Below are 22,853 nucleotides of genomic sequence, written 5' to 3'. Positions count from 1 at the left end.
AACAATTACTCAGATGAAGTTTGGAGCAGAAGTTTGTCAGCAACATAAAATGTTCAATAATAATAAAACAAAACTGGCAAATTAACTGGTAAGGTTGCCAACTTCCGCAAAATAAATAAGGGACACCTTGTTGGCAGGGCCAACAAGACCTTTTTTGCCTTGTAATTGTGTGAAGCTAATTTTGTACAATTTGACACAAACCTGAATTTAATTTGATGCCTGTTTTAAAGTAATACAAATACATGGGAAATCAATTGTTCAATAATATATTTTTAGTTAAAAATACCACAATTTCTCCAATGTTGGCAAGTCTGCCCAGGGCTCAATCTTTCCAGTACAGAGGGGCCCGGGGCCCATTCAAATTTTAATTAATTTTATCTTAACTTAACACTTATCTAAATCTTGATTTGATTTGTTTTCAATTACTGTCTAACCTACAGTATTTACAGTTTAACAAGCCTAAGCCTTGTCAAATGACATAAAACCATGTGCTCATCACAAATATATTTATCAGTGAAACAGAAACCAGCACATACCCTGTATGTACAACAACATGCCATCAGTGCATGGAACTGATCAAGCTTCGAAAAGAAGAAAGCCCGAGTCAGGCTGATTAACACAAAAATAAATACAAATTTACTGCAACAAAAAGGAGGGACTCAAAAACTGCAGAAAAAATGTGCTAAATACAATTATGGGGTGACAGTCTTACAATCTGCCAATTAATATTTAACTTTCTTCAACAGTTTTAATTTTTGCACATCAGAGCCAGAAGTTGCTGATATATGTTCGTATGTGACAAATGAACAGTGGCAGTCACAACTCAATGTTATTACCTGTTCCCCTCTTAACAAACCTTTCCATAACTTTTGCTCCAGACTTGGGGTTGTCTTCTTCTGCTTCTTTCAGCTTGTAATGCATCAGTCAGTTGGCTTTTTACATTATATTGGACATTTTTGGGTTTTTTGCTCCATTTTTCCTATTTTTCATGTTTTTGTTTCATTTTATTTCTACAGTACATTGTGCAGTGGGCCATTTGTGGCTGCATTCCCCTGCTTTTATGGTTTATTTCATTAGAAATGTGCAACATCGTCTCATGTTTTTAAACCTTGTTTAACAACAGAACATTAAGTTATTGACTGAAGGGGTTTGTTTCATTTCATGCATCAGACACCTCATAACGAGAAGAGCGATTTAAAAAAAAAAAAAAAAAAAAAAAACAACTCTTGCTGTTGATGTTATTAGTAGACAAGCCAAAAGTGTTGTTGTGAGTGTGGATGAGAGATGAAGTGACGTGTGTGAGAGCTGAACTGCGTACTGTGCTGTTGATAAATCGTAACTTGCGTTAAGACTTGAAAAGAGTGTCAGTGTCTGTGATTGTCTGCAATTATAAAGGGAATGTTCTGATTTGCTCAGACTTCGTCACTCCACCTATGCGCACATTGTCGTGGCAACTCGAAACTGAAAGTGCAAATGCGGACCTAGAGAGCAGAGACACATGCAAGCGTAATTAATGGTCAAAAGGCATGCAGAGTATGGAAAAATGTACATGTTGGCAGGTCTGCAACTGAGCTCCTCGCTGCCCACAGGTGAAAAGCAGATTTTTTTTGGCGGTCCTCTAGGGGGCGCTTGCAGCCTGAATCACTGCCCTACCTTGTCTTCGACTATGCCGTCAAAATCTTGTTGTAACTTGTGTACAGTATGTATTCCCTTCATTCGTTTAATCGAGCTGAGTTCCAAAGTTGTTTCCATTAAGCCTTTCCCAGTTACAACGATGAGGAACTTCCTGTTGGCCCTCCACAATGCAATTTGCACTATGATCTTTTATTGTGATAGGTATAAAAGGACATTTCGAATCACTCGTAGTACCATGCATATGTTTGTGCATGTATGTGTATTCTACACTGCAAACTTGCTTCAGCTTGCCTAAGTCTGGCCCAGTCTGTTATCCAGGTCAGGCCGACAGGTTCTGGGCTCATGCGGATTGGCTCAGCTCTTTCTGGAAGTTGGCCCGGTGTGGAGCCTGTATGTGGGGCACAGGAAAAGCAAAGGAACACTGTTGAACACACACACACACTAGCGCACCATCGTTACAAACCAAACGAGATGCAGCCAAATGCTAAGAAAACGTCATCCAGACATAATGGCACAGCTCAGCGCTCTGGAGTCCTCTGAAGGCACACTTGGACGAGTTTCTCTGAAGACACTCAAACCTCCAAAGGAATCAAAGCACTGATTCTTGGGGTCCACTGCACACACTCCCCCTTGTGTAGTGGTCTGTCTTTGTGCAGGTTCCTTGGTAAACATTTCAAGTAAAGCAAGCTAATGCTGTTCAGAACTGTCATCAGAGACTTGAAGAACTGCAGTAAATGGTGTTTGGAGTTAATGAGAGAGTGAGCAGCATGTTAAACACACTCTGTTGCTTCTGAACAAGCATGCCACATATGAGATAAACAGCAAATGTGACCAACATTTTGTTGTATTTGTCATCTTAATTAACAACTATCAGTGTAGGTCTGATTCTATAAGAATTCATGTCTCCTGGAAGTGCTCACTTTCTATTCACTTGACATTTTTTTCAAGTAGGTAAATGGTTACTCAAACTTGTATTTTTTTCTGTGGTTTTCCTTGCCAGGTTTGCAAGACTAAATAAATAGTGACACAACTATGTAACACTACGGAACTTATCTTTTGTGGTTTTGTTTTTTTTGCATACATTGCCCTACATACCATCTCGCTCTCTCTCATACACACACACACACACACACACACACTCACGCACACACAACATTTAAAACATAACTCCACTTTCTCAGGAATGGTTGGCATCTTTCACTGAGGGCTGACCTGCGCTATGAGCCAAGGAGGGAGGGTCGGTCATCGAGAGGGAGTCCAGCTCCTGCAGGGAGGGAAGGACTTAAGGAGATTGAGACAGGGGAGGGGTGAGGGGAGTACTGAAAGGAACTGAGGAAGGGTAGACAACAGGAACGCTGAAAACAAGATAGGACTTGACATGGCGGAGACTAGAGGGCTTTGTTGAAGGGTGAGGAAGGCAGGTGCAGCCTTGCATCTATCCAAGTTGTGCACGTTTGAAGGTGCAGGACAGGTAGAGGCCCCGCAGGGGGCTAGATCATGGGACAGAGTCTCCGAGTGGAGACCTCAGCTCAGGATCCAGAACAACACAACAATGGCGGTGAGTGTCTGCACTCACTCCTGTACTTGAGTGTACTTTCTCCGTGTGCATTTCTCCATGACAATTAGTTGTCTACTTTTTACGACGTTTCAATCACTTATTGAGCAGAGATGGAGAGAGCTCACGATTAGTTGTTAGTTTTACAACATCCACTGCACAGTCTCTCTCTCTCTCTCTCTCTCTCTCATTCTAGGTTTCCCATTTACTTTACCACCACAAGGAATGTTAAATCACTGAGATCACATGAAGGAATGTCAGCTGTGTTTTCATGTGCTCATGCATATGTGCTGCACACTTTCTTTTCATAATGGGGATCACCCTCCCAGTTATTACATTACATTGGAAACCTCAGTTGATTGAATCATAAATTGTATGGATGACTAGTACTGTAAAAATGTGTGCTTTTAGATTCCACAAGAAAAGGTTACATTTTAATGCTATGAGTGTCAGATAAGGGAATATAAATAATCTTCCCTTGCCAATGGTTTGGTTATTAAAGTGGATGCAATTGTTCACTGTGTGTTGCTCCTGGTGGTAGTCGGCCTCTTACATAAGTGATCATGAAGGATTTTTTTTGTTTTTTTTTCAAGCAACAATTTGATCACATGCTCACCTGACCAAGGCTGTCATGACTCATGGAATTATGAGGTCAGAGGGAAATCTTAGCCACTGTGGGACATGTTTACAGGACTGGTAGGTGTGGCCTCCTAAAGTCTCACACCCCCCCATGTTTCCTGACTCAAATGCCTTATCTTTCAGCTTCAGATTACACAGCTCGACTACCAGAATTCCTGTCTTGTATTGCAATGACATGTTTTACACAAGCAGGTTGTTGTTAATGTGTTAGCAGGTAGTGGTAATGGTTCACTGGTGTCACTGGATTGGACTTTGCAGAACAGTGTGATTGAGAGCTGCACAGTGCACTGTTACGGTTTGTGAGGGGAAGAGGTTGTCTTTGTTCTCAGTCGCACAATCAGGGTGGAGTGCCGTTTCCTCTCTCTGTTTCCAGGCTGCCCCCTTCACTCCTGTACTTTTTTGTGTCTTTTTCGCCTTGGCCGTTTCCAGTCCCACAGTCACTCAGAACTAGGCTCAATTTTCCTCATCAAAAACTTTCATTATTTGGCCGATTTTCTTTATCTGTGAAGAATATATTGGAGCTGAACCACTGGTCTCTTGAATCAGAAATGTCATTTGGATGTACTTTTTTGTGTGTGTTGTAGTGCGATAATTTAATCAGGTTTAAGTGCTTGTCTTCAAAGGATTTGATCAGTCATCTTTTTCAAATGGATGCCTACTGCCCTGGTTGTGTAGTACTGTATGTGTGCTGGCCTGGCACAGCCTGCTTTTATCCTGCTTGACTGGCTTCAGCTGAGCCACTGTGACACAGGCTCTTTGGACGCTGCAGTCGACTGATAAACATTTGGATCACGGGTCAACCGCACTGGTTTATTAGGATGTTATGGCAGCTGGTCAGAATCCTCCTAGTTGTACTACGACAATATAAGATGGATTTCCTCAGTGTGGATGTGTTCCTTGAAGCTCAACCAGCTCTGATTTTAATTTTCGCTGACTTTCAGACTTTTTTGGTCTACGCCGATTGAAGTTTTGGAATACATCGAGATCAGTCGCATTTGAAATTGCTGAATGTACCCTGCTTCTTTCCCATGGCATGCTGTTTTAAAAGCCGCCGCCATGGAAGCTGGACACTTACCAGACACTTTCCAGGTAGAATTATCATATTAATTTATTTGGAGACAAACATTTCAAGATAAAGAGATGATAATGCTTTTGTGTTTTAGATGACAACTGTTGCACTGGGAGGTGTTACAGACAATGAGTGTCATCTGTGAATATCAACTTCACAGCTAAAAGGTTAAATTCTTGGAACAGTTATTATTTGTAATTGTGCCCTCGTGTTCTCTTACTCTTTGACTAAGTAATCCACATCAGCATTGTAGGCTTACATTGTTGGAATCAGACTGCAAGGCATTAGTGCCGCCAAGACATCCTGTATGTTAGGTTCAAAAGTTTTTGGACAATGACAGAGGGTTCATGCACCACCACAATGGATTTAAAATGCAACAATCAAGATGTGATTATAATGTAGCCTTTCACATGTTTCAAAAAAGTATGTTATTTACTAGGTGTGTCACAATATCTCACGATATTAAACCGTGACAAGAGCTTTCTTGGAGGAAAAAAAAAGTCTTGTGGGCACTAGGCCTGGGACAATAACAAATCAATTAATGAATCGCACAATAAATGAAAATGAACTTGGATCATTTTGCCGGCCTCAATATATTGCCATGTGCATGTACGTCTGTTTTCCTTGTCTCTTGCCTCCAAACAGGCAGGGAGAGGTTTCACTTTGTGCATTGGTTTCAGCACATTGGCGCGTTTGTTCCACAGGACAACGGCATGAACGGAGTGAGCCCTTTTGTCAGCCATGCATTCTTTGTCTCGGTGGGTGGAGACAGGGCCGGTAGCATACACACGAAATTAAATTAGTACTATAGATTGCAATGTATTGTCATATTTTTTCATTGTGCTTTTCTTAAAAGTAATGTTAAAATCTCATCTCATGAACAGTGTGTGGTGACACCCGTATCATTTACCATTTAAGAATCACTGGCATTTTATGAAGTTTACCTCCATTTTCAGAGTTGCGTAAGTATTTTAATTAGCACAGCACTTAGCATAATTGTAAATATATCATTCATTTATTTTCTATACTGCTTGTCGTTAGGATCACAGGTGAGCCTATCCCAGCTGTCGGCGAGAGGCGGGGTGCATCCTTGACAGGTCGCCAGTCAGTCACAGGACACATATAGACAAACAACCATTCACACTCACATTCATACAGAGAATTTAGAGTCGCCAGTTAGCTAAACATGCATGTCGTCAACCTCCACACAGAGATGCTCGAACCCTCGATCTCCTGCCTGTTTGGCTGACATGCTAACCATTGGGCCACCATGTAAAAGATTATAGTAATAATTTAATACTTTGCCTGTTGTGACTGCCTGAAGCCGGGAGCCCATGGATATTCACCAAATTCTGAGAAAGATACTTTGTTAGGCTTCACTGCAACCACCTTCACTTGCTGCTGTTTTCAGTATGTAAAAGAAAAAAGGGTGGCATCATAATGTTGTGATGAGGGCCATGTTTAATTGATTTTTTTTCCCCCCAAATATGACACAGGCCAATAAAAATTAGCTGGAGACCGCAAATGGCCTCTGGGGCTGGAGTTTGGACAACCCTTTGTCACCTATAACACAAAGCGGAGATGTTTCTCTGAATATATTTAACATTTGAGAAAATCTTGTTTTACATTTAATTGACAAAAGTGGTATTGGCCCCCGCAACATTAATTTTTTTCTGTCTGTAGCCCTCACTGGAAAAACTTTGGACACCCATGTAAAGCATGCTTTTCTTTATTGAAGACAAAACTGAAGGCAGCAAGTGAAGTAGGTTGCAAAGGATTTCAATCCAAGTAAGTAACAATGCATTTGAGCCCCTGAAAATTGAGGTACTCTAGAGCAGTGGTTCCTAAACTTTTCACAGTCACGTACCCCTTCAGACATCTGACTGGAAGTCATGTACCCCCTACACCTGCACACTTAAAAACATAAACCACACAATGAGACATCTTTGACATATTATTCAATTTTTGTTATAACAATATATTTAAAAAGTCATGTCTTATCTTCCAGCTGCACACATAAGCTACTAATTTAAAACGGAGAGGGTTTTAGAGGTGTAAGATATCTCCTGGCAGGTTTGTCTTTTGTTTGGTGAATTTATTTCTAAGTGGTAAGATGTGGTGAACTGATCTTTATGCTCTTGCTGTGTTGGCAACAACAGTGCAATTCAACTAATGTTAATTGAACTAATAGCACATAATGTACAGAAATCAATAAGGAAATTAATTCAATACGAGGCCTATTACTGAGCCAAATGAGCATGTAAGCACATGTAGCATGAGATTATGCACCAAGCAAAATGCACAGCAGTACAGAGTTATTATTATCAAAGCTCACATCTGTGCATTTCTGAATGGCATTAGCATTTGTGAACAAGGACGAGGTGAAAGGAAGAAATTATTTGTGAAAACGTAAATTTACTTACACGTGTAAAATTGGGAGCTTTCTAACGTAGTCAGTGCATCCATTCAACAAACAAATGACAGGCTCATTCAGCTCAGAAAACGTACTAATTAGTCACGGCACCACGTAAGAAGATCAGCTCTCATTTAGCACACAATATAAATGGTCTGGAAAAATCTTCAAGATTAAACACTTAACACTTAAACTTATTTGTTCATCTAATGCACACGGAACAATTCACAACTTCATGCTGTTACCTTTCTTCTGTACCGTACTACTTACCTGCTGTGGCTGTTCACATGAGGTGTTCAAGCCCATTACGTCAATCTTAGTGTTTGGCGCTAATGTCGTCAAGTCGGTTTTTAATTTTTATTCACATACCCCCTACAGCAATCTGCGTCCCTCTAGGGGTACACGTACCCCACTTTGGAACATTTGTGGCCCGCCGGGTCATATTTTGCGGCCTGCGACTAGACATGGAGTAGTGTAAATGCTATAAAAAATATTTCTTTTTGATATGATTCTACTTTATAGAATTGATCTACAGTACTTGAGAGACATGAGATGTTGTGTTTTCTGAATGAGTTTAAAATAGCTTTTCTGTTTTTCAGACACCGAAACTAAAATCCTGTTTACACCACTGTTGCTAAAACATCCTCATTCTTTTTGTACCATTGCTGCTTGTAGTCTGGTTAAAATATACTGCAAAAATTCCACCCGTTTTGTATAGCTTGTCTTCATTAGGGTCACAAGTAAGCTGGAGCCTATCCCAACTGAATGCAGCAAAATACAAACTATGAAATGTATTTCTTTTTTTGTTTGACCCTGTCGCTGTATCGAGATTTTATCATTATCGGGAGCTGTGCATCGCGTATCATACCGTATTGTGGGGTACCCTGAGATTCCGAGCCCTATTCCCAATACTTCATGCGGCCCAGCCACAACCAGACCCTATCTCAAGCGGACCCCATGTAAATTGAGTTTGAGACCCCTTCTCTAGAGGCATACCCTAGCTGGAATTCCTAAATAGTTGCATTTCATGTTTTTGGGAAACCTCTCAACTTACAGCTGAACGCCTACACTTACTTCAATCACACATTGACTGTAAAAAGATTTCTAATCAATTGTGGTGGTACATACAAAGGCCAAAAAATGCAGTAATTGTCCAAATACTTTCACTGTATGCATGGACCTAGATGTTTTGAAGAAGACCCTGTTCTCTGAGCAAAGGTAAACATTATGCCGGTTGACGCTGCAGATGCTCCTTTTGACAGCACCAACATCTAAACTCTCAGCATCCTGTCATTTGGCTTACCCTCAGTAGGCCTGTCAATCACCAGTCCAGAGCATGTAATCATGACAGTAGACACTTGTTTTGCAGCTCATTCTTAAAGTTGTGCTGCGTATAACATGCTTGACACTCATTTGTGCTTTGTGACCTCATCAGTGTGCGTGCCTGGTTTCTCTATTGAGGCAGTGAGGGTTGGAAGGCTGATAAGGTACTAGTCTCCGCCAAGCCAAGGAATGTTGGTGAACTCTGGCTGAACGCCATCATCAGACCTCTCTTGTTAACTGTGGATATGTGGAGTGTCTATGAGCTCTCAGCATCATCCTGCCAAAACACACTCGGTGCTCGAGAACTCCGAGCTAAAGATAATAACAGTCTTCAACGAGAATACTGTAGCTCACTTAGTTTGGAGCGGCAGATTAGCTTGGTTCTACCGTGATTTAAAAACAAGATCTAGTGTCAGAATATTGAGGCTTTTGGTGAAGCTGTATTCATCATGTTCTTGTTCGTGAAACATGTATTTGTTACTCCTTCAAGGCATAAACACTTTAATTGCCTTCAGTCATCCTCTTTCCATCAGACACCAATCATTGGCAGTGCACAGTTTTTCTTCCTCCAAAGGTGAACATGTTCAGTGACCAGAACACCATTGTGTTTATCAGTAAATTTAGTTTCTCGCCATGGCTCCACTTCCTACTTTATTTGACCACCAATTGTTCTCTCAAGCTTTAGTGCAATAGGAGAGGAAAAACCCGGGGGGTGTAAGTCACTGTTGTAGTACACTGCTGATTGGGATGTCATGCAACTTTATGTCAAAAAATCCAAACTATCCCTATAAGAGCATGTTTCACACGATTTTGCACGATATGCAAACATGATACATGACTTGAATTTTTATGTAAGGCATATTTTTTGCCCAAAATTGTAGTCCTACCTAGTTGTACAACTTAAGTAGCAGTCAACATCAGAGGTTTCACTATAAATGCTAATGTGTGATCCTTCCAAGGTGAACCAAAGCACACTAGTTTATCTTTGTCATTTTGCCAGATTAAACAACTGGGGCCTATTGCACAAAACTAGGATTCAGAAATCCAGGATAAATGACTGAGCTGAGCTCAGCCAACCCAAAGCAAGAGCATCTAGGCTTAATTGGTTGCACAAAGCCCAAGCCAGGATCCGTAGACACTGATTAATCAAGCCAGGTGAAACCAATCCCGGATCAGTGCGCATACGCGGCTTCCTTAAATAGACCCCGCCTATCGATCACAGAGTCACCGATTCACCAAGGCAACATACGTTGTGCAGGACATACATTTCCCCAATAGAAGCAGAAGTCCTCATAGAGGCTTTTGAGGAGGCAAAAGAGCAAATATACAAAGGAGAGGCAGCCCCGCCACGGTCATAAAACAAAGAGAGAAAGCGTGGTAAAGTATTGCAGAGATGATCTACAATACTTTGTGTGTAAGTAGTGCACAAATACACCTCGCTGCTCCACGGAAACCATCATAATTATAATCCAAATAGTCAGTTAATGTTGTTTGTTGCTTGTTCAACAAATCAAGAACAGCGGTGTACACTAATATCTATGAACTCTTTGCTTTATTATCATACCACCATTACTCCATTACTCACTTCTGGCTTCCCCTCGAGCGCTAAGGCTTCTGGGTATTGTAGTACACATCCACAACCACCACAATTAACATTACCGAAAATGTAGTCGCGCTGTGATTATTTATCCGTTGAAATTGTAGGTGAAATTGACTGCAGATGTGAGTGAAATTGTATAAATATAACTCCATCAGACTGTATACCTCCTTTTTATATTGTAGATGTGTATTTGTATTTATATGGGATGTGTATTTTATATATAGTATGTGTGAATGATCTAATAAATTATCTAATGATTGCAACATCATCTAAAATAATGACAGTGAGTGTAGTTGAATGTGATAACAGTGTGTAGTGGGCAGGGGATTAATTATTGGTTTCCATTTATGGTGACTACTGATTGACATAAGGCATGAGATGAAATGTACCTTAGCCTGGTATGGAGCAGGCTAACTCCACAGAATAAATCTCCATGGTAACTTATGTCAGAACATATTCCACTTTCCACTATCCCACTTTTGTACAACCGGATCACCGATAGATTGAGCTAGGCAGCCAATATCAAGATATCAAGGCAGAGAGATATCCCGGCTTAATCCCTTATTCTAGATTTGTGCAACAAGCCCGTGGTACACAAAATGAACCTCTTGTTTCTGTGTTATGTTCTATAAGTGCCTCCTTGTATGACATCACTGCTGTCATTTCAGACGATGAAGGGGAGCAGCACCACAGCACGATGGTGGCAGAGGCGGGCAGCACAACGGGGGACAGTACCCCTCCCCCAAAACGCAAGGGCAAGTTCTCCAGTCTTGGCAAGATCTTCAAGCCGTGGAAATGGCGTAAGAAGAAAAGCAGCGAGAAGTTCAAGGAAGCGTCAGAAGGTTTGTTTTGTGAATTTATTGTGTTTAGAGAGCTTTTTCTTTTGGCTGTTCTGTGCAAACAGCACTGACAGGGTCCTCCCTCTAATATTTCACATTTTGGAGGCACTCTCAGAGCTGTAGCAGAGGCAGGATACAGCCTGTGTAAAAGGGAATGCAGGGATAGGAGTGCGACTTACCAAACTGCTATGTTTAAGTGCACACAGTTGTGAAAATATCCCGGCTTAGCTGGGCTCTATGAAAAGGGCAAAGTTTTATTACTGGATATTCTGTCATGGGTCTGATGTGGCTTGTAGTGCACATTGAACAATGACAATTAGCAGCTACCCTGTTGTTTAGGAGCCTTGTAACCTACGTCATTGAATTCTGGAATGTGTTGCCATATTAACGTATGCGTTTTTGTTTTTATTGCAGAACTGGAGAGAAGGATGTCGACGAGGCGTACCCGACAGGAGCTTATAGAACAGGGAGTGCTGAAGGAGGTGCCGGACAATGGTACAAGTTCGTCTGTGATTCATCTGATCTTTGCACAGCAGCGTCTGTATCTGCTCTTTCGCAGTCCTGACGCTGTTGCACCCACACAGTTGGCCAAGTGAAGTCATCAGTACATAATGGCAGGAACACTGTACTCACATCTAGCAGGTGTCTGCAGGGGCACTGTAAGGGGGCGAAAGAGTGATACCCATGACTTACGAGGCCTACAAAAAATATATATATATTGTATTGTTGTTGTTGAGGTCCAAAGTGATATTTTGTCCAAAGTGACAAATCCTTGACAGCACCCCTGGGTGTCAGAGGCATATTTAGAAAATGTCAAATGTCCTTTCATCTTGCTTGTTTGCTTGTTTTTTGGGGGGGTAGTGTAATGTCTGTTTTAAAATGTCTCTCTAGAGCTGAGGTAAAGTGGAACAAATGGTGCCCTGCAGCAAAGTAGCTTTGAATGGGGCGTGTGCAATCAAAATGCAGCGGGGCGCTGTTGCAGAAGCCCATTTATTAAATCTCCAGCTGCTCCTTCATCATACCAACCAACACACACACACACACACACACACACACACACACACACACACACACACACACATCAGTGTCTACAGGGCTTGGGTTTTTTATGACTGTGGATAAGGGCTTCAACCATTGATTATTTTCAGTATTGAATAAGCAACTTATTAATATCTACTTTATGTCAGACAGGGATGCAGGGAAAATGTATTCCAATAGCTAACACAGCCCACAGATATTTATAGTGTTTTATGTTTAATGAAGCAAAACCACAAATCAAGACCTATTTGCTTGATACATGGCCCAAATTATCAATATATTTTCTAATTTTTTTCATTTTTTGTAAAATTTTTCAACACTGTCAAATGACAATGAAGTGCGGAAGAATCCAGAACAGTAAATTGACATTTAGGCTGGGCATGGACATTTGACAAAATATCACTGATCAACAGTGAGAAAACATTTTTAAGAGACTATTTATTTATCTTACTAATGTTAATTGCTGGAGGGAAATTACATTATTTAAAAACATAGTTCCAGTTCTTTGTTTTGAAGAAACTCTGAATGTTTTGAACCCCTGTTTCGATACAAGTATCTTGAGCAATTTATTAGTACCTGAAAGAGTCCAGCAGTAGTGTGGCTGTAATTCATCGTTCTGTAGTTGAGGTCATGTTGCTCTTCTGAATACCTCAGCTGGTTGAGATTGAATCAACAGCGTCTCTGTTGGTTGCAGTCAATTAGTGCACTCCATTTTGTTTCAATCAGTGCCACGCAATCAACCTAAGTCTTAGCAATTAATTAATCTACGTATTACCCGTTCCCATGCCAATATCTACAGTAATTTAGGCATTTTCTGTGAGAAATGTTTTCCCAAAAAGCCAAATAAAGGATTAATTGCAATGTTGTCTGTCTTAACTTGAGGTGCAGATGGAGCAGCTCAAAGCTTGAAGCAGCCCTACGTGAAGAATGGTCACACTCTGCCTGTGAGTGGAGGAGGGGGTGTGAGTGCTGGAAGGAGCAACCAGGGCAAAGCACCCTCCGATTCGGACTTTAGGATAAACCCTACTTGGCTCCCCCAGACGGAAGACCATAGGGGCCGCTGTCCCTCAGATGGTGATCGACGGAGAGTTCTGTCCTCGAGGGCTTCTGGACCGCCGGAAGAACCACAGAGAGGAAGTGGCGTGATGGGAACTCGAGTACATGGGGAGAACGAGTGGAAGTCTAACATGGCCTGGCAAGGACAGGTTCACAATCAGATGAGTGACGGCCAAAGTGGGGGCCAGCTTCTCCCTGAAAATGGACAGAGGAGGCCTGGGCTGCAGAAAGTGCCATCAGAGGATGGCAGGAGGAGTCGGCCGGCTGATGTGGACTGGAAGCCCACACTCCCTCGACATGCGTCTGCTGAAGAGGGAAGGGCTCGTAGAGGTGAGTCTTTGTATGCATGTTTACCTCTCCTAATTTCACATAGGAAAGAATGAGAGAGGTGTGTTTTACACAATGACCTCCTTTGTTTTAAAGGGTGGGAGCATATTTCACTGCTCTCCGGTCTCGCTGTCAGGTGCTGGTCTCCCAGATATAGACAGGCTTCTGACAGCTCCCAGGGGCCCTGCTCCAGCTTCTTATTCAGGAACATTGTGGAATAGCTTGTCCTCTCCTCTCCTAATTAACGTGGCACAATCATTATACCCGTCATTGCCCTTTAACACTCGCAGTGTTGAGTTTAACACTGGGATAATTGGTAAAGATGCTAAGTTAATTGCTTTTAATGCAACATTACTCTTTTTGAAACAATGGTGTTAAGTGCTCTTTTTAGATTTAGGTTGTCACTGTCTGATGAATGAGCCTGTGCAGTGAACGCACTGTGCTTGTGAAGAGTCAAAAATAGCTCATCCTGAACTGAGAAAGTTTGTCAGTGGTTGTGAACAATGTTTTTATAGATTAGTTACGTAGGCACACACTGAGCTGACCACTCCATGGTGCGTCTTCTCAGAGCAGCGTTTGTGTTGTATTTTTGTTTTTTATCCATGTGCAGTGTTTTATATCCCTCCAAACAGGGCTGGACACTTTTAGAAACTCAGTCTCCCGTTTGTGTGTAGACAGGGAATCAAAATAGAGTAATAGTAACATGAAAACAGATAAAACTCCCTCGATATTAATATTGACAATCGCAATGTGCAGCAGACTTCAGTTAAAGGTAATGTCTGATAATTGTGTAACTGGTATTTATAAGAATCCTCTCCATTTCACATGCAGAAAAGACTGGTGCATTCTTCTGTAGTTGACAAGTTTAAACTTGTTTTGAAAGGAAGCACGGAACTGGCGTATTGCAGTCATTAATGCAGTAATACGACAGATTTACTACTGCAGCTTACTTGCGAAATACATTTGTACTTTAAATTTTGGATGCTAAGTTTTATTTATTTATTCATTTTATTTTTACTTAAAGCAGTCAATGTTATTTAATGCAACTTGGTCTTACAAGCAAATGTTTTTGTTAGGGACTGATATGACGAATTATGAAGTGGTACCGATAAATCCGATAACATAAAAAAACACACATAACCAATAGAATAAATAAATACATAATCAATGCCTCCAATGAGGCGGCATTAACCATTACTTCTGACTGTTTCAGGGAAAGACATTTTGCCAAATGCTCTGCATTCTGCTATAAGGGAACAAAAAAACATTGAGCTTCAACACATCAAACCCTATCAGCCACCTGAAATGGCAGCATTGCTATGACCCAGGGCTCGTTCCTATTGCTGCGGCTTTTGAAAACTGCAAAAAAATTTGCCACAGACGGCCCAAGGGCTAAAGCGATCTGTGATTTCATCACAGAAATGATGCCGTTGGGTGACCAGCGCTTTACCATCATTGAAGATACCGGCTTTTGTCGACTAGTAAACCCCTTGGAGCTACAGTTTGTACTTCTGAGATACGACAATTTTTTTTTGTTCGTAGTGATGACATGATATTTGATCAGTACAAATCTAAAGGTACAGTTTGTCAAGTCCTCCCTTGTTTGAGTCGTTCTTACCTCCAGTTGTGCACAAACTACAGATAAATCTAAATGCAAAAATAATAGATATAAAAAGTTATCAGTTATTGGTATCAGTCTCAGCTTGGAAAAAATGATTGTGCTTTCCTTGTTTCTGTATCCATTTATGTTGTTTCACAGTTGCAAACAGCCGTCTAATCATAATATTACGGGTGATGACACCCACGATCTAAGTATGTACTATTGCAGTGAGAATGTTAATGTGGTAGACCCCCGCATCCAAATTATTAGGAGAGTAATTTGGAGAAATACCTTGTGGTCTTGTTCACGAGTAAGCGAAGGCTGGATTGCGAGATTGACAGGCGGATTGGTGCGGTGTCTACTGTGATGCATACTCTGCATTGGTTCGTTGCGGTGAAGAGGGAGCTGAGCCGATAGGCAAAGCTCTCAATTTACCGGGTCAAGATGCCTCCTGGACCCCTTGCTGGAGAGGTGTTCAGGGCACATCTGACCATTAGGAGGCCTCGAGGAAGACCCAGGACACGTTCGAGAGACTATGGCTGAATCCTAATTCGATCCCTTTGCCCTTCCCCTTCTTCTTACCCCATGTCTTAATCCTTCCCCTACCCCTTTAAACCGAGGGCCAAGGGGAAGAAGCCACTAAGAAATGGGACACCACTTGATTCTCATCACCCTTCACTGCTTTCAGTGTTATATAGCCTACCTCACAACACCTTTTTTTTTAATAAAATGCACACATTTTTACTGTGACATTTATTGCAAAACAACAAAGAACTAATAAATAACAGCTTACAGCCAGCACTGTAGCAACATTTATAAAAACAGAAAATGTATCAAATATACATATGAAATAAAAATAACAATATAACAAACTTTATGAACATCAACAAATGTATAAACCTTATCAAACATTACTTCAAGGTTTAAAAACCTTCCTGTTGTGGCCTCGGTTTCCTCCTGTTGTTGATGTTGTCTCTCAGATGCTTTTGTAAGAAAGTCCAAAATGACATTTTGTTGCATTTTACTTTTCCATACTGGTGATTGCAGCTTTTGAATGGTCCTGGAGTGCTGTGTGGTGTAGCAGAGGGCTGACTTCAGTTGGCTCAGCATCTCCTTCAGGAATGACACATGCATGATTGATGAGCTACAACTATTAACTCATTGTAAATACAAAAATAATACTAGTTGTATTAATAGTAGTAATAGTGTGCTGAAAACAGAGAGTAATGGCATAAGAACAGATGGGTAATGTTAGATTCCAAAAGTTAAATAAACTGAATAATTTAAACTTAATAATCTGGTGTGTGTCCACATACAGTACATCTTTTATTTAGCTCACTTCCATCCATACTGTATCCTGAATACAACAAACATATCTCACCATGAGAATTGTTGGTGGACGAGCGTGGTTGTAATTCACAGCAAACAGACTGCACTACGATGTGCTGCATTACATGATTGATCCGGTAGCTAATATGAAACCCCAAAGTCACAGCACAGTGCAGTAATGTAAATTCCCCTCTAAAGCGAGGTAGCAAGCTAAAGGGTGATTTTAAAATGTAATTTACAAAACACTAATGTGGTCGCTATATGAAATGCAGTAGATTGCAGTGAAGTTAGATATGTGTTAGCCGGTTATTTCGTCTTGGGAAAAGTCTTAGAAAAGGATGTAAACCAACATCATATTGCCTTTCTCCTCTCTAACAATGTGTTTGATACTTTCCAATCAGGCTTTAGGCCCTACCACAGCACTGAGACAACTCTGATCAAGGTGACAAATTATATCCATCTGAACACAGATGCAGGCAAAGTTTCACTTTTAGTTCTGCTGGACCTGAGCGCTGCCTTTGACACAGTTGACCTTGTGATGTTATTACAGAGGTTAGAAAACTGGGTGTGAATCTCTGGTACTGTTCTAAACTGGTTCAAGTCCTATCTGGAGGACAGGAAGTACTTGTTTGGAATTGGTAACTGTGTCTCAGAACAAATGGCTATGACTTGTGGGGTTTCCCAGTGGTCAATCCTAGGACCCTTATTGTTCAATCTGTACATGCTTCTTTTAGGCTAGCTAATATGCAGCTGCAATGTGTCCTACCACAACTATGTAGACGACACTCAGATCTACGTGTCACTGACGGCCGGTAAACATGGTGCTGCAGATTTACTTTGTCACTGCATCAAACAGATGAGTGTGTGGATGCAAAAGAGCTTTCTCCAGCTAAACTCAGACAAAACTGAAATCATTGTCTTTGACCCACAGAAACAAAGAGAAAGTGTTATTAGCCACTTTGAGATGCTTTCTCTAAAATCTAATCATCAGGTTAGAAATCTTTAACAGCCACATTAAATCAATAACATCATCAGCTTTTTACCATCTAAAGAACATTGCCAAAATCAAGGGAATAGTGTCTAAGCCAGATTTAGAGAGACTAATCCATGCCTTTGTCTCCAGCAGGCTAGGCTACTGTAACGGCCTTCTCACCGGGCTCTCTGAACGAGCAGTAAAGCAGCTGCAGTACATCCAGAATGCTGCTTCTCGAGTCCTGACTAGAACCAGGAAATATGACTGTACTAGCCCAGTGCTCAGGTCTCTGCACTGGCCACCTGTTGCTCAGAGAATAGACTTTACAACATCACTGCTTGTGTACAAGTCTTTCATGGTCTTGCGCCAAAGTACATCTATGACATGTTCGAGCCACATAAACCATCTCGAGCTCTGAGAAGCTCAGGGAGTGGTCGCCTGCGGGTGCCCAGAGTCAGGGCTAAACACAGTGAGGCTGCGATTCAGTTTTATGCTACCAAAATCTGGAACAATCTTCCCGAAGATGTACGACAATCCTCAACTGTGGCAATGTTCAAATCCACACTGAAAACACTTCTATTCAACTGTGCATATGACAACTGAAAGTATTTTATCTGCACTCTTCATTCTTAATCTTAATTGCTTAATTACATTTGTATGCTTCTTTCGGTCTCCACTCTGTCGTCCTTTCAGCTGGAGTGTGGTATCCGAGTAAACTCCACTTAACCCTACGTTTCAAGTCAGGTCCCTACCACATCTATTTTGTAGGGCTTTACACCCCTTAGCACTTACCCCTTGATTTAAGGAGAATTGGGACACCACTTGATTCTCATGAACGCACAAAACCTAGGGGTAAAGGCTAAGATAAGGGGTAATGGGTGGAATTGGGATTCAGCCTATATCTCTCCACTGACAAGGGGGCCCCTTGGGATCCTCCAGGAGCAGCTTGATAAAGTAGCCTGGGCTTCTGCCTAGGCTGCAGCCCCCACGACCCGACCCCGGATAAGCGGAAGAAGATGGATTGATAATTAGGAGAAAGCGCTATCAGGCAACCAGGCAGCTAGTTCCAGCTGGCACCCACTTCCTCTGGTCTTCTCTCTCCTTTAAGATCAGATGCTTAACTTCACATCTGTACAGACTGTAAATAAATAATCAGAAATATTTGAGTTGTAGCAGAAAAAAAGGCTTAGGAATTGCAGAAGAATGTGGGATCCCTCAGTTATGCCCATGTGGGGAAGGCTGGGGGTTGTGTTGTGTGGTGTGGTGGTAATTGCAGTCGCCTACACTGTTTATCGCGCTGCCACGGATCCAGAGATAATGCAATTCTCAATCAAGTGCTATCACGGTGCATGCTTTGAGTGGTGAACTGGCAGCAAATAGCTCACTGTTTTTTTTTTCTCAAATGCAACATTTATAGCCAGCCATGTTAAGCTAGAATTTAAAATGATATTTTGTAATGGGGGGAAAAATGAGATGGAAACATGTTTGATCTTATTTTTCTGTTATATTCATTAGTACAAATAGAATTTTTTTCTTTTCTATTCTAGTATAGTCCAACGTGCTAAAACATTGTTAAAACTTGAGTTAAAAAATTTCAATTATCTGCTATGGTGTCTTGTTTTCAGAGTCAGACAGCCATTTTGCCCCTGACCCTGACGCCCTGAGAGACACTCTTCGTGAACCTCTGCCGCCTAAACAGTCCATCATGCCTCCAAAGTGGCTGATAAGCTCCACACCGGAACCTGGCAGCGAGGGGCCATCTCGCCCCCCATCCAACCAGTATCAGACCTCCTCTTCCTCCTCGGCTGCCGCGTCTAAGCCTACAAGGAACGTCTCCTCTGCAGGTGCGAGCACGCCGCAGCCCCCATCGGTAGCCTCATCGTCATCCACCACTCAGGCCGCCAAGCAGCCGCCTTTACCTCCGCCCAAGCCGGTGAATAGGGGCAACCCAGGTGTGCTGGGTAAGTAACACCCTGAACCCTCAAATGTTGTATGTTTTTCTGATGAATACATTGGCCAATTTATCAATCAGCTAATGTAAGAATCCAGTGTTTCCCGCAGGACTGCAATCTATCTGTGGCATTGGGTGTTTGTGGAGGGCTAGATGACATACTCGTATAATTGGCATAATTGTCCATGATGCAAAACTCCAGCCAGAGTGGCGATTTAAAAAAAAAACAAAAAAAACTTTGTGCAGCGATAGACGCTCGTGCGTGCACCTTATAACATCCATGGGCAAACACATTCACAATGCTTTGTGCTCCATGTAAGTGTGCGCTGATTTTCAAGATATTGCACACGTAATTGTACATCTAATAATTCACTATATTGATGAACAGCTGCGTTATAATGCACAACCACATCTGTTGTGGTACAGTATGTGCATATGAGGTGTTAAGAAGTAGAGTTCCAATGTCATATACTACACAGTCACATTATAATGTGTTTGTAAGTGAGGGTGAACAGGTTAACACCAAATCTAATCCCAAAAAAGGAGCACCAAATGTATCTGTGGTGGTCCAAATGTATTAATGGCAGGCCGCCCCAAATAAATGAATGCATGGGAAACACTTGAGTCTAATAGGCTCATTAGGACGCTGTTTCTATCACAGTTTAAGCATCGTTTTTTTTTTTTCCGCAAATTACTTGTTACAGAAGTTTGACTATTGTAGCAACATTTTTTTCCCCTCCATCTTTTGACACTTAAGATAAGGACTCTTGTTACTGTGAGTCTCCACTCACACGGCAGCAGTTCAGTGGCTGTTGTGTGTTTCTGTCTCACATGGGATTTCTGCCCAATTCCCTTTTGAATGAGACTGTACTTTGATACATTGTTATGAATCTTATCCTATGACTGATGATTCAATTTTGAACATTTTGTTGTGTGCCTGCGTGTGTATGTGCACGCACAACTTACAGGCATGATGCTGACATTACGACATGACTTATTTGAGATGAGTGACACTTGGACAAACAGAAACCCATCTTTCTCACTTTTTAACCCAATTATTGAGAGAGACTATTGAAAAAGTCCAAACTGGTTTACGTAACATGTACTCTAGGCCCTGTCAGTGTTAGTGGAAATTTGCTTATGTTGTAAATGAAGTTGACAGTGTGTAAACATCCCTGAACACTGCATAAAGCCTTCAGCAATGTACCTGCAGCCATTACACACTCCAGCTGAAGGCCTCCATCTCCCCCTGTTAGTCTCCGCCCTGCAGGGGGGAGAGAATGCACAGCTTCCGCTCTACTGGTCCTGCTGGAAGCGAGAGTGCGAGTATGATGTCTATCTGTCCCTGCCTGTCTACCTGTGCCGGCGGGCTGGAGGCCTGCGCTCAGGTAAAATGAGACACTCTGGTATCTGAAACCAGGATGCCCGATGTCTGAAGCACCCCTCCCCACCTTGGGAGTCTGCATTCTTCACCATGTGGCGTCCTTTCTGGCTGTCCACGTATTTCCTCCCCAGTGTCTTTTTTTTCCCCTGATGGATCTTGATTGTGTCACCTTCAATGTGATATAGAAGTTGCATGCCCATATTCAGCAGATAATGAGTGTGCTGCGTGCTTCATGTATATAAGCAGTTGAGCATATTTCAGCTTGATACTCTCATTTGGCATGTCAATGAGAGTAAGCTTTTAGCAGGTCGATAGCCTGCGATTTATCAATGGAATTTTAAGGAAGTGGTTCCCTCAAGTCTGCTCAAATGGGATGGACATGAATGAATGGACAATAATGGTTGTAACATAATGGTTGACTAAAGAGCTTATCTGCATGCTTATGGATTGGCAGCACTCATCACGGCTATGACTTAACATAGATATGACTTTAAGGCTTTCAGAAATAACACAGCAAAAGTGTGCATGTCCCTTTTATGAGGCGGAAATTTAGATTTTTGTCAACAAAGTTTTGATGCACAGGTTTAAAAGTCTGGCTGTGTTGAGCATGCAGGCTGTTTGTGTCTCCTTCGTCTCTGACCTGGGGCACATGTTGCACACTAGCGTGTTGGCTCAATGTGTGCATCCATGTTGACAGTCATGTGATGTCATTTTCTCTGTATGCATTCATGCTCAGTCAGACATGTAATTCCAGTTATTAATTTGTATTCTGTCAAACTGGATGTCTCTATCTGTTCAGCGGAAGAAGCATGTGCTTTCATTCCACATTAGCAAGCCAAATAGAAAATAAAGTATGTGGCACTCGCTTAATGATGCCCGATGTTTTCAAAGTTTGCTTTATGTTATAGACTTTGCCTCTTGTCTGCAGGAGATGTCACACAAGGCACGGGGGGTGCCAGTCTTGTCCCAGCCAAGCCCTCTCCACCAATGCCCCCAAAGAGAACCACACCCGTCACCAAACGCAACTCGGAGGATCCCTCTACTTCAGGCCATGCCATCACCCCCTCACCGCTTTCTCTTGAGGAGCACAGCTCTGTGAGCTTTCAGCTGCCCCCTCCCCCTCCCTCCCCTCCGCTGCCAGCACACATACCTCCCTCTCCACCGCGCCAACACATGCACACTCACCACCTCCACCATCAGCACTCTTACCCGCACCCACTGCCCCAACCCATACCCATCCTGTTTGATCCACCAAGCCCTACCGTTGAGTCGCCCCAGCGCCAAGCTCCCATTCCACTGCATATCATGATTCAGCGAGCTCTGTCCAGTCCTGGCCCAGTTCAGCCCAACCCAGACGGGTCACAGCGTGCGCACACCATGCTCTTTGAAACGCCTCCTGATTACCAAGCAGAACGAGGTCGCCCCCTTCCTGTCAGCATCCAACCACTAAAACTGTAAGTTCCACTTTGACAGAAGTAGGCCTACATTGGATAATCTTATAGGAAGTACCCTAATGAGAGAGTATTTGTCTTATTTGCATTGCTTGTTAAACATTACAAATAAACGTTGTCATTCCCACTAGATCCGAGGACGACTACTCAGAAGAGGATGAGGAAGAGGAGGAGGATGATGATGATGAGGAAGAGGAGGAGTATGACGGGGAGATCCCCCAGCCGGAACTTGAGCCACGTAGTCGCCGAGGCTTGGTCGGCGATGTCGGAATATGTGTCATTCCCGGTGGAGATAATGATGACGAGGAAGATGAGGAGCAAGACGACGAGGATGATGAAGCGCATGGCCTGCACCGAGAGGATAGCGACTCAGATGGTCCTGTGCATTATAGAGATGACGAATCCGATGAGGATGAGGAGGAAGAACCCCCACTGAGTAAGCATCGCATTATCCTGATTAAAACATGCTTATGTATGTACAGTATGTTTGGTACCAGCAGAACAACAAAAAAACACATACAGTCGTCCCTCGCTACATTGCTATTCGAACATCGCTAGTTAGCTCGATAGCTTGCTATGCTTAAAGCTGTGACCGTCCTTTATGTCCCTGCAGAGATCCTGTAGCCTGTGCGACAAAGTTGCGCGACGTGGTGTAAACAAAGCCAGCAGAA

At 42.2% G+C, this 22,853-nt stretch overlaps 1 protein-coding gene across 12 annotated transcripts in view; it reads left to right on the top strand.

Annotated features, from left to right (window-relative positions):
* phactr4b (phosphatase and actin regulator 4b) overlaps positions 1–22,853 on the top strand; it is a 39,236-nt gene that overhangs the window by 12,411 nt on the left and 3,972 nt on the right. For 4 of the 12 annotated variants that reach the window (XM_054781474.1, XM_054781475.1, XM_054781476.1 and 1 more), the window contains exons 4-10: positions 10,903–11,076; positions 11,488–11,568; positions 12,994–13,497; positions 19,022–19,357; positions 20,604–20,735; positions 21,660–22,185; positions 22,314–22,618. In XM_054781474.1, the coding sequence (XP_054637449.1) occupies positions 10,903–11,076; positions 11,488–11,568; positions 12,994–13,497; positions 19,022–19,357; positions 20,604–20,735; positions 21,660–22,185; positions 22,314–22,618 (2,058 nt within the window). Of the gene's footprint in view, positions 1–2,937; positions 3,194–3,228; positions 4,919–10,902; positions 11,077–11,487; positions 11,569–12,993; positions 13,498–19,021; positions 19,358–20,603; positions 20,736–21,659; positions 22,186–22,313; positions 22,619–22,853 lie in introns of those variants that run through there. The other 8 variants (XM_054781470.1, XM_054781468.1, XM_054781471.1 and 5 more) reach the window with 8 other exon arrangements.

Source organism: Dunckerocampus dactyliophorus, chromosome 7 (genome assembly GCF_027744805.1).
Source record: "Dunckerocampus dactyliophorus isolate RoL2022-P2 chromosome 7, RoL_Ddac_1.1, whole genome shotgun sequence".
NCBI classification, from domain to species: domain Eukaryota; kingdom Metazoa; phylum Chordata; class Actinopteri; order Syngnathiformes; family Syngnathidae; genus Dunckerocampus; species Dunckerocampus dactyliophorus.
The sequence above is the reverse complement of the archived record's forward strand: the minus strand, read 5'-3'. Positions and strand labels throughout refer to the sequence as shown.